The following is a 20,600-nucleotide window of genomic DNA, read 5'->3' as shown; positions in this document are numbered from 1 at the left end:
GTAATTTTTTTAGGGTAGCCTTTTCTTGACTACTTTATTTTTGTGTGTTTGGGTGTATATATGTATGTCTTACTTGTTTTACTTTGTGTGTGTTGTATTCACATTTGCTTTTTATGTAAAGTGCCTTGAGAAGCTACTTTAATGGTGCTATATAAAAATAAAGTTATTATTATTATTATTATTATTATTATTATTATTATTATTATTGTTATTATTATTTGTTGGATGACATCATGCTCTGTTTTAGAGGATGCTGCTATGATCATGTCATCAGCCACCATGAAAACACCTTCAATGTTGCCAAAGCTATCTGAGTTCAGACGCTGAAATACCTCGCTTGCTGATTTGATGCCAAAGGGCATCCAGTGAAAACGATATCTACCCCATGGTGTGCTGAAAGTACATAGGTCAGCTGACTTCTTGTTGAGTTTATCCTGCCAATAAACATCCTTCTCATCGAGTATAGTGAACAGTTTCTTTCCAGCTAGCTTGCACCTTCCTCTATAGTCTGTATATTGTAGTGCTGTCGGAGTATGGCCTTAAGTCTCTAGGGTCTAAGCAGACTCTGTGTGCCATTTTTCTTTTCTGTAATGCACAGACTGCTCACCCATGCTGTTGGATTAGAAACTTTACTTATCACACCCCTTTTTTCCCCCAAGTCATCTAGTGTGCCTTGAAGTCTATCATGGACAGCATAAGTAATTTTCCTGCAACCATGTATTACTGGAGGGATTTTAGGGTCAGTGTGAATGTGAGGAAATCCAAGAAATTGGCTTAGGCCTTGAAATATTGACGCATAGCGGCGAAAGAGCTCAGTTTCTGTGGTGGGTGGTGTAGGTGTGAGACAACACCTGGTATGATGCGAGCACCTCCATATGATATCAGCACTGTTTTTGTGTCATGTATGCTTACAGGAATCTGTAGCCGATTGATGATTTTATTTGTAATAACATTCGCTTTAGCACCTGTGTCTAGCTTGAAGCCTATAGTTGTGCCTGCCACACACAAATCTGCATGAAAGCCTGTTTCAGGGTTGTTTGGCTTAAAAACTGAACCTATAAACAACATGTCCACTCCTGCTTTTTCAGTGTCTATGACAAGTGTGTCCAATTTCAATTTTGATTTGCACATATTCCCAAAACGGTTGTTTTTGCCGCATTTTTTACAAACTTCATTATAGCCAGGGCACCGTCTTGGCATGTGAATGCGTCCGCATCTGCCCCGAACGTTTGCTTGTCCTTTTGTAGGATTTTGCAGTTGTTAACCCTGACACTTCGCTTGATCTCTGTGCAGGCTGTGACCTCTTTTTATGATTGTTACTGCCATTGCTATGACTTGTGCTTTTGTGATTTCATTCTCTCTGCATATGTCAGTGGCTTTTAGAAGTGTGAGGTCTGATATGGACAATAGTCGTCTATGAAGCCTAGTGTCAGTTTTGCTGAACATTATTTTGTCTCGTTTCATGAGATCTTAAGTTTCTCCAAATTTGCATGTGCGTGCTTTGTTTCTTGGCTCCATAACAAACTTGTCTATGCCTGCGTGCTCTGAGAATGTGTGGGCCCAAAACTGATGTGACTCAAAGACAGTATTCTTTCGAGGAGCACAGTATTTCTGAAATGCCACGAGGACCTCTGATAATTTGTGAATCCTCGTATTCAGTCTCAAGTGAGTTATAAATTTTAAGTGCATCTTCTGCTATGCAATGCCACAGTTCAGCAATCTGTCTAGACTTGGTTTTATCCACAAATCCTGAAGAAGTGACCACGTGAGTTGACTGTACGATAAGATGGCTGGCATGGTAGGATCCATGGCCCCATTCGATAGTACGTCGCAGTCATGGGAGGAATATTGCGAGATATTGAATAATTTCTTCATGGCAAATGATGTTGATGAACCAGAAAAAAAAACGTGCCATTTTGAGCTCAGGAAGCTAGCGCAGGACTGTAACTTTGGTGACACACTCACTGTCATGCTAAGAGACCGGTTAGTGTGCGGAGTCAACGATGATACAGTAGCATACAGAGGAGATTATTAGCAGAGGATGGTCTGACGTTTGAGACGGCGTTGAGAAAAGCACAGGCTATACAAGCGGCTAATAAAGATATAGCAGCTGGGAGAACATCAACAACATAGAAAGTAGTTCTGAGAGGTTCAGGACATTTTGAAGGCACATGGGACAGTTTTCAATGAGGAACTGGGAACACTAAAAGGCAAAGATATATGTATCCAGTGAGGCAAAACCTCGTTTTTACCAGAGCTGGTTGGTACTGGAGAGACAAAGCAGCCTGAGAGTTCAACAGGTTGTGTGAGGCGTTCAGCAAGAGAAAGGAAAGCACCAGAATATCTTAAAGACTTTGTGAAATGATAGAGAAGAAGAAAAAACATTTCATAACAAGAGGTTGAGATATTGCAATAAGTTATGTTGAGGTTGTTATACGACATTCCCATAAATGTATATGTTGAAAATAATTTACGTGGAAGTTTTCAAGTTAAGGGAGGAAGGATGTCATGTTGTGTTCTAACTAATAATGACCAGTAGGGGTCAGTAGTGATGTTGGTATGTGTTGTAATGCACTGACGAACAATTATACCACGTGTATGTTGGAAGCGGCACGAAACTGGGCACGTGCGTGTTACGTTATTAATAAATTAAAGCTTATAACAAAATCACGTGACTGTTATTGTTTACAAGATACAACAAGGAACATAACAACTACACAGAAACTCCTGGGGTGACCTGAAATAAACCAGTCACTGCATTTACTACACTCAATAATGCTGTAATTAAAACATGAATCGAGTTAAAAGCTTTCACAAATTCAGAACAGTAACTTTATTCATTTTTAGCGTTGAGTCAGAATTACACATTGTGAGCTACATTTTATTTGTTAGTAATTACATCATTAAAATAATGATTTTACTGTTATATATTTTACACAGAGAAACCTAAACCTGTGGTGATTATAAAGCCTGATCAACACGTGTTCAGAGGAGAGACTGTGACATTCATATGTGAGATAAAGAGCGCAAAAGACACCGAGTGGACATACAGCTGGTATAAGAAAGATGACACAGAGAACCCGTACAAAGAAGCACAAGAGTTCATCATCAGCTCAGTTACAGACTCTAACAGTGGCACATACACCTGCAGAGGGAAGAGCAGTGACTCTCAGTTCTCAAAGGACAGTGATCCTGTTACACTCACTGTATCAGGTAAGTCTGTGAGTTTATCCTCATTATTTCTGTTTTGGCAAGGAAAATATATCAGTAATTTCATCTTTCAGATTTTCATTGAGCTAAACTGTAACCCAGTCTCATTTTAATGACTTTTGAGCTTCCTCCTGTCTGTTTACTATAAATTTGTACTTTTCTATATTAATACCTCAAATTTCTTTTATTTCTGGTCAAGACACAAATCATCACTTATTAGCCAGTCTTTTCACTTTGATTTTATTTTTAATTGTATTGATCTGTATAAAAACATGTTCTTTACTTATTAGTCTAAAGCTGATGTTACTGTCATGATTTTGTATGTTTGAAACCGATTGATTAATCACACGATCGAACAAATGATTTCAGAGTTTCACTGCTGTGGCTTCACAGTAAATGTCAGTATGTTTAGTTGAGGGTTGAAAATAAATACTGATGTGTGCAGTTGATGCTGCAGGTTTTGTCATCCCAATCTGCCAAAACCAAAATACACTTAAATTGCTGCATAAGCTTCATCTGGTTCAGAATTCTGCAGCTCGTGTTCTCCGGTTCTCCAGAAATTGCATTGGCTTCCAGTAAAATATAGAGTTCAGTTTAAAATCCTACTACTCACTTATAAGGCACTTCATAACCTTGCACCACAATACCTTACTCAACTTCTCCAGGTTTACACTCCTCCACGTGCACTCAGATCTTCATTTTCAAATTCTCTTGTGGTACCTCGGATTCAACTCACTACTACGGGTGCCAGATCTTTCGGTTATGTTGCGCCCCACCTATGGAATTCTCTTCCCCTCGATGTTCGCAATAGCGAGAGCTTGTTGACTTTTAAAACGCGTCTTAAGACTTATCTTTTTATACAGGCCTTCTTATGGCTTGTTTTATTAAGACTTGTTATGCATTTTATATGTATATGTTGTTTGTCTATGTGTTTTGTTTTTATGCAGTGACCTGTATATTGCTTGTAAGGTGACCTTGGGTGTTCTGAAAGGCACCATGAAATAAAATGCATTATTATTATTATTTACTACAACTTGAGGTGGTAGGAAAGTAGTGTCAGATTTAGAGTAAACAGCTGTGACACACATTTATAATAAAGTACTGTGATACTTTAATGTTGTATAAAATAACACGTATCCCAGTAGACTTTTGTACCTTGCTTGATGTAGGACACAACTGAGCTGAAGGGTTTTGCCCAATGACATCTTGGTGGTGCTGGGATTTGAACACACAAGCTTCTGGGGTTAATCTGAGCCTTTACCTCAGAGCCACAACAACTACACCAAAAACAAACACTGAAATTAACTTCCACAGATTCAACTACTTCTCAAGAGTAAAGAAGCTTTTATTTTCTAGAAAATTGGCACTTGGAAATTAATAAATTTAATTAAAAAAAACACAGATTTAACATTTTTACATTTAAAGCATTTATCAACTGACCAATAAGTATTTATTTATTGGTCAGTTGATAAATGCTTTAAATGTAAAGGCTACACTAGAAAGTAGTATAACATTAAGAAAAGATGGAGGTCTAGTTATTGTTTTTCTGAGACCAGTAACTTCACAGAGACAGAAGAAAATGCTTTTCAATTTAAATCTGATTAGTGTAGTAAAGATTACATTAGTGCTAAACTGTGTGTTTCTTCTCTAACACAAAAAACTAAACCTGAACTCACAACATAAGATCTGTAAATGTGTAAATATAATAAATCATAAAATTTATTGGAGTAAATTCAGTAAAAGTGTTTGATAGAAATGACATGACTTCATTCATGTTTCATCGTACATGGGGAATCAGAATCCAACAGTAAATAGGTCATGTGTAGATTTGCATTTTGTGTTTTATTTTTTATCCAAATTAAACAGAACTAAATCTAAAACAATAATAAACAAGTTGTTTAGCCTCATCACAGAGACAGTAATAATGTTTCACTGTAGAAGTGATTAGTGTAGTAAAGACTACTTTACATTCTGAACTGTTTCATTTCTAACAGAAAAACCTAAACCTCAACTCACATCAAGCCCTAAAGGAGATGTACTGAGAGGAAACTCAGTGACTCTGTACTGTACACTGACACCACAGTCTGCTGGATGGAAGTTTCACTGGTACAAATACACACAGAGCTCTGAGACTGAGACTACAACAGGCTCCAACACCATCAGCTTAGATAATGTCTATGACAGAATTAAGTACAAGTGCAGAGCTGGAAGAGAAAACCCAGTCTACTACACAGACTACAGTAATGAACTCTCACTAAATGTTATTGGTGAGTAAGATACTTTCTGTTAAGTGATTCTGCACAACACTGAACATATAAACATGTGACTACAGTCAGAATATAGAAACATTTACACAGCTACTTACAGAGAAAACTTTCAGATAAATCATTGTATTAAAGTTAAAGAGAGACAGTGTGAACACGGCTGAGCAGGACTGGTGTGAGGTGAGCTGGTAAATAAAAAGTGACACAACACTAGTTTAACTTTGGTAGAAAATGTCAACAAAACCCGTAAAATGCTTTTAAGAAGATGTTCAGTCTGTAAAAGGGTCCTGATGAAGTTACTCTTTCAGAAACATCAAAATGTCGAGACCTGCCTGATTGTGAATGAGTGAAGAGGACGAGGGTCGAACTTTTATAGTGAATCACTCAATCTGATAGAATGTGAGAGATTAGAGAGTGAGTTGTACGAGGAGTTCTGAATTAATTACGTGTGTGTGTGTGTGCGCGTGTGTGTGTTTCCATTTATTACACGTGAAAAAAGACAATCAAATCAAATAAACAATTTATACTCAGTCATTCAATCTGTATCTTTTATGTTCAGTTTCTTGTTCACTTGCTGACATTCAGAATTTCTGAAGATGTCTTGTCTTATTAAAATAAACAGGATTATTAAACACAAAGTAATTCAGACAATAAATTGTGTTGAAGATACAGTCTGTACAGAATCCTGATTATTTTTAGGTCTGAGTCTGTATTAAAATTGTGATCTACATTTACTTCATCAGTGGTGATTGTTGTCTGACAGAGTTTCATCATTTACATGTGAGCTGATATACTGTATCTACACTCTGAATGGTTATCTACAGAATAGAAACTGTAATGATTTGTTTGTTTCTTACAGAGAGTCCTAAACCTACAGTGACTATAAACCCTGATACTCAGGTGTTCATAGGAGAGACTGTGACTTTCAGGTGTGATGTACAGAAAGGAAGAGACACTGAGTGGACGTACGACTGGTTTAGGGACAGTAACACATTCTACCCATATTCCACAAAAAAGGAGTTCAGCATCAGTTCTGTTACAGTCTCACATCGTGGTCAATACACCTGCAGAGGGACGAGGACAAGTGACTCTCAGATGTCAAAGAAGAGTGATTCTGTTACACTCTCTGTATCAGGTGAGTCTGTTAATGAATGTTATAACTTTTATGTAAAAAGTCTCACTAGTTTTAGATTTTGTTTCAGTTTGTATCATATGCAAAAAAGTCTCATTATAATGATTTTAGGGCTGCTTCAATATTGCTATAACTCCCTTCAAGCACACACACACACACACACACACACAGACACAAGCGGTTCTCCAAAGACTTATTTGAAGACTTTTCTCCAAATCCACCGTGAAAACTAAACAATATTAACAACAAAATAAAGTAATCACATTAACTTGACAAAAAGTGAAATCGAATACAAAGTGACATTTTACAGACATACAATACAGAAAATAAAGCAAGTACCTCGTTGGCTGCATGATACATACTACCAACTTTATGGTGCATAGCGCCACCACCTGTGCTGGAGTGTGAAGTGATTTCAGTCTAGAAGTATGTCAAAAGATGTCTATATTCTATTTCTAAGACCATTTTGCTTAATGAATTTTAAAACAAATCTTACAATTTTCCCGAATCCAGGTTTAATGTTTAATAAGCTATTGATTGTAAATACTTTGCAACCTATTCCCTGTAGCTCTCTTATTAACTCATTCCTTTCCAGATCATACAGTACTTGGGCCAGGAAATGTTCAACTGTTTCCTTTACTTGGCATAATTCACATAAACCCGTACTATGTTTCCCTATAATATAAAGTGTAGCATTGAGTTTAGTGTGTCCCATCCTTAGTCTTGATAAAATAACCTGATCCTCTCTACTTAAGTTTAGTGTCATATTACTTTGTCTTACGGTTTTATGTATATTATATAAATGCCTTCCCGTTTTACACTCATTCCAATTCATTTGCCATTTCTGGTTACAAGTTTCTTTAATGATACTTTTCCCTTCCATCCTACTTAATGCAACAGTAATATAGAGATTGCACATTGCTCCATCATCTGCATATAAAGCTGTTTTAATTCCTGGATGAATTCCTTCGATTACATCATTAATCATTATGTTAAATATAGGACTAATGGCACTTCCCTGTGGTGTTCCATTTTCTACCTTCACCATCTCAGAAATTGTATTTCCTACTTTGACTTGTATTGATCGGCCGAATAAGAAACTTAACACCCAATTATAAAATCTTCCTTCAATTCCCATTCTTTGCAACTTTAACAGCAATCCTTCTCTCCACATCATATCGTATGCTTTTTCGATGTCAAAGTATACTGCCACTAACACCTCTTTCATTGCTAGTGCCTTTTTAACATCAGTTTCTAATCTAATTAGTGCATCTAGGGTGGATCAAAAACCATACTGATAAGGAGCCATTAATCCTTTGCTTTCCAATACATAATATAGTTGATTAATGATAATTTTTTCCATTACTTTACAGAGTTTAGACGTCAGAGCTATCGGCCTATAATTTCCCGCCATAGTAGCATCTTTCCCTGGTTTGTGAATCGGGATTACAATTGCTTGTTTCCATGATAGTGGTAATTGTCCTTCCCTCCAGATTTTGTTAAAAAGACCTAAAATTACTTTAAGTATTATGTCAAGTAAGTATACTTTCCCAGGGGCAGTACTTCTAACTAAGACTCTTTTAAGTTCCCACAAATTAAAGGCAGCACCCAAAGCTGTTTTACTATCCGTTTTTTTTTTTTTTTTTGTGTAATATCTTGATTTTGCTTTAATATTTCTTCTCTCCATCTCTTGTAATTTATTCCTAGGTTATCTGAGCTGTGTGCCTTTTGAAAGGTGGAAGCTAACATTTCCGCTTTATCTTCTTGCGTCACTGCTGTTTTCCCTTCATCTACTAGTACTGGTATATTCTGAGTTCTGTAAACCCCAACCATTTTTTTGAGGACACCCCATACCTCTCCTAATTGGGTTTCCCTTCCTATTGGGTTTCCCTTCCTATTGTGTCCTATTATCGGCTTTATCAAATCTCCATCCATATGTCATCGTTTTATTTTGTTGATAAATTTCCAATCCCACATTGCATAATATTGGGAAATGATCACTTCCCAATGTAGATTGCTCTAGTACTTCCCATTTATATTCTAAAGCTACCATTATTATCTGTGCAAGTACTATCCCAAAGTGATTTATATTTCATATTGAAAATATATTTCAAAGTTTCAATGGTGCAATTTATCAGAAAAGATTTAAATGGTAGAAAGAGAATTTAAGATAACACTAATGTCTGCAGTATGGCTCAGGATTTAAGACACAATTTATAAACATCATCAAAAGAAAATTAACAGTTTGATCATCATTTTAATCCTATTTATTCAATATACTGCGTATAAACTATGTAAAAATATAACAACAATGCAGTTTTTTATACAACACTATCTACACTGCATACATAATTATTAGGGTATTTATGTTTGTCATGAATAATTTTACTATTGAAGAAATACACTGCTAACAGTTATTTTGGGTTTTGTTTTACAAAATTACATGTCTAACAATAAAGTGAGATCTGTCTCTCCCAGGAGAATTAGAACTTACATATGTGTGTACAGTAATTATACTATAATATTATAAAGGATTTTCTCCACTTATTTCAAAGTGAAATATCAAACATCAAATCATTTAAACGAATCAATAATGGAAAACAAAATACAGCTTCAAATAAATAATGTTTTTGTGACTCTCATGAACTTCTCATCCATAGAAATAGTGTTTTTATTTGTTCATGACTTATTTTAGCTGAAACAGACACCACAGCCTCCCAGATACTATAATTACACCCAATTAAATTGATAATATAAAAAGGGGTTTATTAAGGAAATAAAACTACAAATACATGGAAAACACTAGGCAACAAATTAAAAAAAAAAAACCAGGAAACATGACGTACAAAAACCACACAAACACACAAGCACAAGACAATAGGTATATGTAAGGAGAGCAATCACAGAGACACAAGGAACAGGTGTGCAGAGGAGGAACAGATTAAGGATAGGGTGGTGCAAACATGCTGATACACAAACAGAAACATCCCCCTGGTCTTCAGACAGGGAAAAGTCCAAGCCGTCCATGACATTAGCATAAAGTCAGGATGAGAGGAACAAGGTTTAAACCCCAATGGACACAAAGAGATCAAAACCTGAAAATCAAACTAGTTTAAATACAGAAATCTACAGAGAAGAATTCCAAAGGGTGACACAAGACAGAGTCAAAGGGCAAAACAAGGTCAAAAACAGAAAATAAAACCATTTTACCAACAAAAACAAACAAACAAACAAACAAAAACAAAAAACCTCAAGTCACTAAAGGCACAGAATAATCCAACAAAGTGTATAAGGGTACACAGATATATATACTGGTAGCAATGATTGTGGAAGATAGAGAAATGGGGTGCCAACACTTCCACAATGAGGATGTTGTGACGAGATCAAAACTTTGCGTTGGCATTCAAAAGTGTAAGAGTAAATCATTCGTGTGACAATAAATCCCAACTATAAAGGAAAATAAATTAACATTAATCTGTTGGGTTATACACCAAATGTCCACTACAAGGCTCTTAACCCTCAATTTGTCAGTTGTATGAAAATAAAAATAAAATGTATGTTGATCTGAATAAGAGCATATGCCAAATTTAATCCAGGATCTGAACCTTGGGCCGAATTCAAACTGCTACAGAGTATAAAAGAGATAATCCCAGTCCACCCAATCAAATGCTTTTCAGGATCAAGTGATGTTAATACCTCTGGGGTATCAGGAGGGGTGGGATCATATAATATATTATATATCTGTCATATATTAAAGAATCATGTTTTTTTAATAAATCCTGTTTGGTCAATTGAGGGTAATATAGAGGATAATATAGATTCCAGTGGATGGGCAAAAATATTGGCAAATAACTTAATATCTACTATCAAGAATGAGAGAGGTCGAAATGAACTGCATTCTTAAAGACTCAATATAACTGATGTAATCAATATAAATGTGAGATACAGAGCGCAAAAAACACTGAGTGGACATACAGTTTGTATAAGAATTATTACACAGAGAACTCATACAAAGAAACCCAGCAATTCAGCATCAGCTCAGTTACAGACTCTGACAGTGATACATACACCTGCAGAAGGAAGAGGGGGGTTCAGTGAATTTCTCAAGGGCACCTCAGTCGTGGCCGGCCCAAGACTCGAACCCACAACCTCAGGGTTAGGAGTCAAACTCTCTAACCATTAGGCCACGACTTCCCCATGACCTGGGTTATCTCACTGTCTCCATCTTTTTTTAATTTTTTTAATTTAAGCAGATAAGTACACAAAGCGCTCTGAATTTCTAGTTGAAATTCCTTCATGTAAGTCTGTACTGTATCAGATTATCTCACTGATAAGCTTTAAAAATACACAACCTCAGAATTTTCACCTTATGGCCACTCCATTAGCCCACTAGCATCCTATTCCTCTCTTCAATTCTTTCTGTTCTCACTCTTTCTCTCCTCGACCTGAGAGCATCTGGATTAAAGAAATAATAAAAGCCCAATTAATCATGTATATTTTCTAGAAAATGAGCACTCAGAAATGAACAACTTTAATAAAAGAAACAAAAACCAGATTTAACATTTTAAGCATGTATCAATTGACCAATAACTCTCTATTACAACATCCTTATGTATTTTTAACTGGGCTGGAAATAGAAGAATCGGCTACACTAGTAATGTAACAAAATATTAAGAAAAAATGTAGGTCTAGTTTTTAGATTGTTTTTCTGAGACCAGTAACATCACAGAGACAGAAACAATGCTTTACATTTTATATCTGATTAGTGCAGTAAAGAATCAGTGTTGTATAAAGTACTAGAAAGCAATACTTGAGTAAAAGTACAAGTGTCGTACTAGAAAAAGACTTTGGTAGAAGTGAAAGTCACCTTTTAGAATATTACTCAAGAAAAAGTCTTAAAGTATCTGATATTTACTGTACTTAAGTATCAAAAGTAATTTTCTGATATTTAATGTACTTAAGTATTTGAAGTAAAAGTAAAAAGTAAAATTTCAGTGATTTTCGGTAGGCATAAGAGCAGGGGCGGCTCTAGGATTTCATCTTTAGGGGGTTTAGCCCTCAGTGAGAATTTAAAATAAGAGTTTTATATTATATATTATATGACTACATAGTAAGACAAAAGTTATGATAATATTAAATGGCAAAAGTGGACACCAACATTTTATGCATGATGTAATGATCTTGAATCAAATCACTTCATGTATGTCTGCATTCTCTACAAACAGTGTGTCCAATGAATGCAGTCATTAATAAACTAATATTCACAAGACAAAGACCAAATCAATAAATGTTATTTTTTATTTAGTATTGACTGGATTGTTTGCATTAATATTTTGTTTGTGCTACAACTCTGGTAATAAGAATAGTGACATTTCACTGCTTTTTGATGCTTTTGGTTGCCGCCATTATAGATAAATGCCTCCAGCCCTGACTGCGCGTGCACGCTGCACGTACCTGCGCTTCTCCGTAGAGCGTGCGGACGTTCGTAATGCAATCTAGGAGCAGTGATTCGCCAAAGCTCCCTTTTTGCAGTCGCACACATTTCTTATGATTTTATTTTGTAGTAACGAGTAACGAAGACACTTAGTGGAAATATAGCGAAATAAAAGTATACATTTTATCTAGGAAATGTAGCGGAGTAAAAGTGAAAGTTGACATAAATTTAAATAGCGAAGTAAAGATACGTGAAATTTCTACTTAAGTACAGTAACAAAGTATTTGTACTCCGTTACATTACAACACTGGTAAAGATTACATTACTGCTGAACTGTGTGTTTCTCTAACAGAAAATACTAAACCTGAACTCACAACATAAGATGTGTAAATATAATTGGATAAATTCAGTGGAAGTGTTTGAAATAAGTGACATGGCTTCATTTATATGAAATCATTTAAGAGGTGTGGTCAGATGTTTTATTGATTATTTGATTTAACCTTTATTTAACCAGGTAAAATCTCACTGAGATAAAAAAAAAAATCCCATTTTCAAGAGACCTGGGCAAGACGTCAGCATGCCAAATTTCAACGACTGGAAATACATAATGTTACTTAGACCTCTTAGAACTTATTAGCTATTCTGATTGTAGTGACACATTTTTACTGAGTTATTATTTAAATTGTTACAAATATTTGAAATTAATTTGACATTTAATTCTTCTTTATTTAAAACCTCTTAAGTCAAAGTGACCACTAGGGGATGACCCAGAAACAAGCTGCATTTCATCTTTAAAGCATCAAATCCTCTAAAAACACGAAAAAACCTATTTACCTAGTAATGTTTATACTCTCAATATTTTTTTAAGCCCACACACAAAGCATAATGATTCACAGCCTCCATACTATTAGAAATTTTTTTTGGAGAAAACTGACCTAGGTGGCGCTAGACCGGTTTTTCCCTTACCTTTAGACGCTTCCCTTTCTTCACTGGGGTAATATATTCCACAAAAATCCACACAGGTCCAAGGAACTGAAATCTGTAAGCCTTTTAATCCAAATCACTTTGGTCGCGCCGCAAACATTCCGTTTGTGTTCCGAAAACTGGAAACAGTAGTGCGCCATCATCTTGTTTTGCCGCTCTAACTTCTCATTGGGGTATTCAAAAATTCAAAATTTTTTCATATCATATTTATAGCCCAGGGCCTAATGAATCAAACAAGCCCTCACTTGAGCCAATCGGTGCTTGTATTGTAGAGATAGACGGCTGAGAAGCCAATGATGTCATGACATCATTTTTGGGAACCCGCCTTTGACTGACAATTACTCCTTCCAATAGCAATGAAATGGGCCGGGACCTATACAGCTCTTTAGCCAATAAGCAGACGATTCCAACGATATGCAACATGCCACGTCTCCTCTGCCAGGATCTGCGTGAAAAAGCTGCGCAGAAGAATTCTTGCGTAATCCCTGACCTTTTGTCACTCTCACAGCTCAGGGTGTCAAGTTACAGGCCTGTTTTCACACCAGAGTAGTAGAGAGAGAGTCTCTGCTTGTTTATGGCCTTTCAAACTGAGCATGCAGTCTTTTAATTCAAAGTTATACAGTAAACAAGACATGTGGCTATGACCCTCAGTTGTTATTTGGTCCCTACCACGTTCCAGAAAAATAAGATTAATCAGTTTATCAGGTAAACAACCCAGGCGGAAATGAAAACCTTCCATTCTAGCCTCTGTAACTTTTTGCCAGTAAGGCCTAGAATCAACTAGTTTCTGAAACTAGAGAATCTCTTCTTTCCAATGAGACCAGGCTCACCCCTATGTGTCAAAGTATGTGGGAGCTGTACCACTTTTTGTTGGGCAGGTCATGTAGGCGAAAAACCTGCAAAAAGGGGGCCGAGGCATAAAGGGGTTAATAGTCAAGATGATTCCTGACATGATTTTAAACTTTCATTACTGTGATTTTACAGTAAACAGTTAAAAGAAAGAAAGAAAGAAAGAAAGAAAGAAAGAAAGAAAGAAAGAAAGAAAGAAAATACATTAATGTGTGTAATGTGGTTCAGAATTTGAGACAATTCATAAAAGATGAGGAAAATAAATTCACTGAGGCAATTCAGTGACCTTTATATATCAGTTCAATGTTTATTATTTATTTTTAAACAATTTTTTTGCATATAAACAATGTGGAACCTTTACAAATAAACACTGTAACTAATTGCTTAATTAGGTACAGAGATTAAATTACTGGTTTTGTTGTAAAAGTGAATCAAATACATCTCTTCATCATTTTATATCAACAGGAAAACCCAAACCGTCTGTGATTGTAACTCGTCAGCGCTCCGTCTACACTGGAGACACTGTTACTCTGAGCTGTAATCTGGTGTCCACTGGATGGAAGTTTCTCTGGTACAAAGATCAGATAGGGAATTCCCAGTACATTGGAGCTTCAGACACCAAAACAGACACTGTGACAGTCTCTAATGAAGGACGAGTAAATTACTACTGTAAAGCACGCAGAGGAAACTACGACTCAGAGAGGAGTGAACCAGCCACAATTACAGTGAGAGGTGTGTCATGTTTTCTACTTTTACACTACATGTTTAATGTCAGGAAAACAATGAAAACCTAATTATTTAATTATTTTAATAATTATTTGTAACAATATAACTATATAATATATTTACTTGATTCTGGATATGTTTACATTTTTGTGATCTTTCTATAGCAAGACCAAAGCCTGAAGTGAAAGTACAGCCAGCTGACCATGACATTGTGTTTACTGGAGAAACTGTCACTTTCTCATGTGAGATAAATACTGGAGGATCCTGGGTGTATCACTGGTTCAGGGATAATAAGGATCTCAGAGATGCTAAAGGAAAGAAAATCTACACAATCATTGATGTTAAAGAGTCTCATAAAGGTGTTTACACATGTAAAGGAACACAGTCATCAGACCCACAATACACAGAGACTAGTGATGCTGTTACACTGACTGTATCAGGTGAGTGTGTTTTATGTCACATATTGTCTGTTTCTGTAACATCGTGGGTGTCTTTCAGACAAACCCCCAGCCACCAACACGCCTCTTTATAGGCTCACGGTCACGTAGCTGCAATTAGCGCAACTCGTGACACGTGTTCACGTCTCTGTTTAAGAGCCCGAGGTTCGGCGCTCGGCATGCAGACAGAGTGTGTGTCAGAGTAGAGCGGTGATACGTATCCGAGCATGTAGCGCTCTAACAGCTTATACAAGGCTGCCAGCTCCCACGTACTGTAGGGCTGGGCGGTATATTCCGTTTCCGCGGAATAAAATGTCTACCCTTACAGGTTTTTCTTTTCCGTGCATACCGTGAAATATAAATTAGTGGGCGTGGTTAACCTCACGTGTAGCACGCCTGAACGATTGAGAAGCGGCACATAAGCATCTAAGAAGAAAAAAATGGAGAAAGACTGATGAATAAAATCCCACAAACCAATCCCGAGCAGGAGGAGGAACTTGTGAAACGAGGCGCAACAGTGGTATGGACGTGGTTCGGGTTTACAAAGGCTGACAAAGAGCAGACAAATGCGATTTGCAAACTGTCACACACAAATGTAACCGTTAGCCATGCTAGCACGAGTAACTTGTTTTATCATCTAAAAATTAAGCATTTTGTATGTAATATATTAAGCACGTTCATTTTGTTGATTTACCTGAAAAATCATTATTCCGTGATATACCGCTACCGTGAAATAAAATAACTTATTCCGTTAAACAGATTTTGTCATTCGCCCACCCCTACTCTCACGCATTCAGCAAGCGGATTCAGCGTGAGACTCACGCAATTGACCCAAATCTCACGCTCTTACGCCACACCCCCATTTTCTCACGTTAGCAGTCACCACAAACGGAAACCAATAGTTATTCCACTGCCCACTATACATCATCACATATAACTAGACCCACTGTCATTATTTAAATGTTTGCGATTATTAATTTCAATCATTTTGGATAAATGATGTTGCTATCATTAGTATATATTAGCATATATTTAGTTTCCCATAGACTATAAGGCTATATATAAAATGATAGAATATTAGGGCCACAGAGGGAAAAAAAGAAAAGAAAATTCAGACTTCGAGAATGAAGTCATAATATTGTAACCCGTTGTTTTAGAGGAGGACAGTTGTTAAAATGACAGCTGTGGGGCATTTTGTGGAATTGTTCTTCAGTATGGTTTCACACACAAGGACATACTTAATCTTTTGGCACATCAGCATCACATTGTCATAAGTATCAGGACTGTAAAAAGAATATGCATCTTTTCCGCAGAAAGAAACAGCCTCATAAATTCATGACTTTTTCCTTCTTCCTCAGTGTGGCCCTAATACTCTGTCGTATAACATACACATTCCATATAAATATAAAAACACAAAGTGTAACATTATGTTCCTTTATTGAATAAGGATAAAACAAAGCAGGTAAACCATCAGCTCCTTTCCAAACTGAAGTCATACAGTTACTCTACAAGATGGAAAGCACAGAATCAAAGCATATTATACAACAAAATGATAAATACACATTCAAAGGTCTGTATATAACACACCCCACATGTCTGCACACTGAAATAAATGCAGGACAGATACATACACAACTGAACAGACAAATGAATGGATGCAGTAGCCTCCCTGCAAGCTTGTATTACACACAGTATACAGCACAAGCACTCTGGGAGCCCTCTCCTTCCTCAGGCAGGCCACATTGTGGAGGACAGCACAAGCCACAGTAATGTCACATGCCCTCACAGGGCTGACCCTTAATTTGTGACACCAGGAGGACAAAGGTTATTTCAACTCTGGCCCTGGTCCTGGTCCTGGCATGGGCATGGTTGTAGGCCTGCTGTGCTTCCTGGGGGTCTGTGAAAGGTGTCAGGAGAAAAGGCTGGCAGCCATACCCCCTGTCTCCCAGCAACACACCAGAGAATTCACCTGTCAACACAGTCTCATCATTACTACCTCATAAACACAGTGATATTCTTGACACAGCCATAATGTAAAAAGTGGTTATTAATAGGGGTTGTGTGGCTCACCTTGTGATAGGCGCTGATAGCCTTCATGTGCTGTTGCTGCTGCACTGGGGCCTTCACCCTATCACATTTAATCGGATTCATATTGAAGCTAGTAGACAAGACATGCCAGGCCTACAGTATGCCTTTGATGGAGTACTCACTTTATCAGAATCATCTGGTGCTTGTGGCTCTAACAGTAACTCCGTGCTGCCAGACACTGCAAGGCAATACGCAAACCAAAGTCATACAGTCCAAATGGATTCAATATGAATGTGGTTGTGTCCCATGTAGAGATGGAAGGACATACCTTGTATGAAGCGGGTGGCATCTTGGGAGGGACCTATGCTTGTCTCTTCCCCCCAACACAGGACTGCCTTTATTTAGCTCCAAAGCTATGTCCTCTGCTAGGGTGAGGTCAGCTTTTGGTGACCCACCACCTGTGCCTTGTCTGTGGGTATTCTTTTTCACTGCTAAAACAGTACGTTGTTCTTGTATTTGATTTTGACTTGCTGCCATGTCCATTTTAGCCCGGTCATGTTTTATCTACATCACACACACCCCAGATCACACCACACACGAAGAGACATTTTCTTTATCACACAAGAACATTCAATGGAGTCAGTGAGCAAGCAACCTTGGGTCCTTTGAAAGACGCTATATAAATTAAACCGATTATTATTATTAGCTCATCTATTTATTCAATTGAATTCACTTTTATTTATATAGCACTTTTCACAATTGCTCCATTGTTTCAAAGCAGCTTTACATTAATAAAAGCAGGAGAACACACAGAAAAATCGGTGGACAACATAAGAAGCAGAGAACAACGGCTAAGATTAAACCTTACTAGTGAGCGTAGTAATAATGTATGGCTTTGATAATTTATCAAGGCCTTATACAGTGTGATGGAGTTACTTTACACAATTTCACTCGTATCTACAGTCCATTTCAATTAAAAGTTCAACTGTTTCATAATCAGAGTACAACTGTGTTTTTAGAGATGAAAATTAACTATTTGGATTTTGTGATGTGATGTTTCAGCAGAGCGGTGAGTGTGTAATTGTGCACTGCTTACGCATTCAGGCAGTCTGCAATACTTTGCCACGCTTTTTTTCTTTGCTTTATCACTATGGCGGTGTTGCCTTTCTTCTTAATTATGTCTTTTATCTCCTCGTATGCCTCCATGAGGATTTGTGCCTCCGACGGGGAAAAGTACGCCGCTCTAGTTGCCATGGTGAATCTGTGGTCGGTGGCAGGTCTGTTTGAGTGAGCCGTGAGCGCGCACATATCCAGGATTGGTTTCACCTGGCTTGATGAATCCGTGTCTGCTCATCCTGGCTTGGTCTTTGTGCAACCAATTAAGCCTGGACACACTTGGTTTGGATTCATTGAGCTCAGCTTAGTCATTTATCCTGGATGTCTTAATTCTACTTTTGTGCAACAGGCCCCTGCACTTACAGTAGTGCAGATAGTAATCTGTGAACATGTTGATCCTATTTCTGTAAAATGTTAGTGAAAATTAAATGTAATGTAAATCTCCCAAGAAATTCTGTACAGATACCAAATATTTTGACAATCAATATATACTTAATACACTTCTGCCAATGCAAGGATTTCGTGTTTGTATTTTTTTCCACACCAAGCCACGCCCCTCCATAAGCCCCTCCCCTATAACAAAGCCCCGCTCCCCAAAGTCTCACTCTATGCTGAACTCAAAAGTTGGCAGCCCTGGCTTATATATATATATATACCACGCTGAAACTCAATCGGAAATTCTTTTCCTAACTCCTATTAGTATGTGTGTGTATATATATATATATATATATATATATATATATATATATATATATATATATATATATATATATATATATATATATACACACACACACACACATACACACACACACTAATAGGAGTTTGGAAAAGAATTTCCGATTGAGTTTCAGTGTGGTGAGACGTATCAGAGCGGTATAATAAGCACAAGGAAGTCGAAATGAAGAAGATTTTGATTGAGTTTCAGAGCAGTAACCTGTATTTTTCCGTGGAGAAATTAGTTAACACTTCTGTGCTCGTCCCCAGATGTTTATTCTGCTGTAGCGGTAGAGATAAAGTCACACACACACACACACACTAATGAGAACAATATTCACACACACACACACATAATGAGAACAATATTCAACAGGCAACTTAATACATAAAATACAGTAAATAAAGAAATACATTCAAAGTTAAAAGCAATCATTTTGAAGACTGCGCACAAACAAACATCTCTCGCCTCAGACCGCAGCCATGTAGGATTGCGTCGAGCACTCACCGAATTCTGATTGGTCGAAAGGATATATAGCGTTTAGGCAAAAAACAGGTTTGGCGCTTTTCGCGGTTAGGAAAGAAACTGCATCTTGCAGTACATTTTAAACAGGGAAATATAGCGTTTTGCATACGACACATTGATGGAGCTGTATATAGGTTCAAAACACAGCAAAATGACATGAGAAACTCGTTTTTTATTTTATTTTGGCGTTTATCGCATTTTGGAAAAGAGCCCTTCATATAGTAACTTAAGTTTCTTTTTTTTTAATAATAAATGTTTATATAATAGTGACCTATAATGAAATATAATAATATTAATATAATTTAACAGCTGAATCTCCTCCAGTGTCTCTGATCATCAGACCGAGCAGAACTCAACACTTTACTGCTGACTCTCTCTCACTGAGCTGTGAGGACCAGCGTGACTCTACTGGGTGGACAGTGAGACGATACACACACAGTGACACATCGTCCGATTGTTTATCAGTTCCAGGATCTACATGTAACATCAGCTCCCTCTCTACTTCACACACTGGAGTTTACTGGTGTCAGTCTGAATCTGGAGGACGCAGTAATTCTGTTAACATCACAGTGCACAGTGAGTCATTTCATCAGTTCTCATCAATAATATTTAATACACAAAACCAAATCATTTGAACATTGTGTATTTTAAAGAAGTGATTTTTAATCTCACACAAAACTATTTATCATCCTGATTGATAGCATTATAGTGACCCCAATTTTAATGTCTGGAATCTATTGAAAAATGTTTGGAAATTTGACAGTTCACAGTTAACACAGTTCCATTATCTCCCGTAATGTGGCATTGAAACAAATTAGCTTTACACAGGTTTCAGCGAAACACGACTTGTAACAAAAATAAATAGGCTTTAACGAAACACAGCTTGTAACAAAAAATTAAAAATGAGCAGTAAACAGTAGCCTACCAAGAAAGTAAACAGTAAACAGTAGCCTACCAAGAAAGTCATTGGTCACTATCTTCCTCCTCCTGTGCACTGAAACCACTGAAGTCATCTCTTTCGGTGTCGGAGTTGAATAGCCTCATAACTGCTTCACCCGGTTGTTTTCAGTGTGATGGATGATTCACCTTTCCTGTTGACAGTCAGAGCGAGACGCAGGTCAAACGTCAGAGGAACCTCATCCATATTTATGATGTCATGCAGGCCAATGGAATGCTC

The 20,600-nt window shown here is 37.1% G+C and overlaps 2 protein-coding genes and 1 long non-coding RNA gene across 4 annotated transcripts in view; 1 reads left to right on the top strand and 2 right to left on the bottom strand.

The window, feature by feature from the left end:
- Positions 1–20,600, top strand: part of LOC113645368 (titin-like) — a 1,056,738-nt gene that overhangs the window by 470,365 nt on the left and 565,773 nt on the right. Inside the window, exons 10-11 of the mRNA XM_047818848.1 lie at positions 5,205–5,477; positions 6,334–6,609. Of these exons, the coding sequence (XP_047674804.1) occupies positions 5,205–5,477; positions 6,334–6,609 (549 nt within the window). The remainder of the gene's footprint in view (positions 1–5,204; positions 5,478–6,333; positions 6,610–20,600) is intronic.
- LOC113643804 (immunoglobulin superfamily member 1-like) overlaps positions 1–20,600 on the bottom strand; it is a 789,004-nt gene that overhangs the window by 279,615 nt on the left and 488,789 nt on the right. The window lies entirely within an intron of this gene.
- Positions 16,471–18,799, bottom strand: LOC113637353. 2 transcript variants are annotated; one of them, XR_003439354.2, is made up of 4 exons: positions 18,161–18,799; positions 17,393–17,628; positions 17,107–17,302; positions 16,471–17,005 (listed from the first exon to the last, which is right to left on the bottom strand). It is a non-coding gene; the product is annotated as an uncharacterized LOC113637353 (long non-coding RNA). The 2 variants fall into 2 exon arrangements; XR_003439352.2 differs by having other exon boundaries at positions 17,393–18,796.

The sequence above is a fragment of the Tachysurus fulvidraco genome, chromosome 1, assembly GCF_022655615.1.
Source record: "Tachysurus fulvidraco isolate hzauxx_2018 chromosome 1, HZAU_PFXX_2.0, whole genome shotgun sequence".
Classification (NCBI taxonomy): Eukaryota; Metazoa; Chordata; class Actinopteri; order Siluriformes; family Bagridae; genus Tachysurus; species Tachysurus fulvidraco.
Note: the sequence above shows the minus strand (reverse complement) of the source record. Positions and strands in the feature narration are given on the sequence as shown.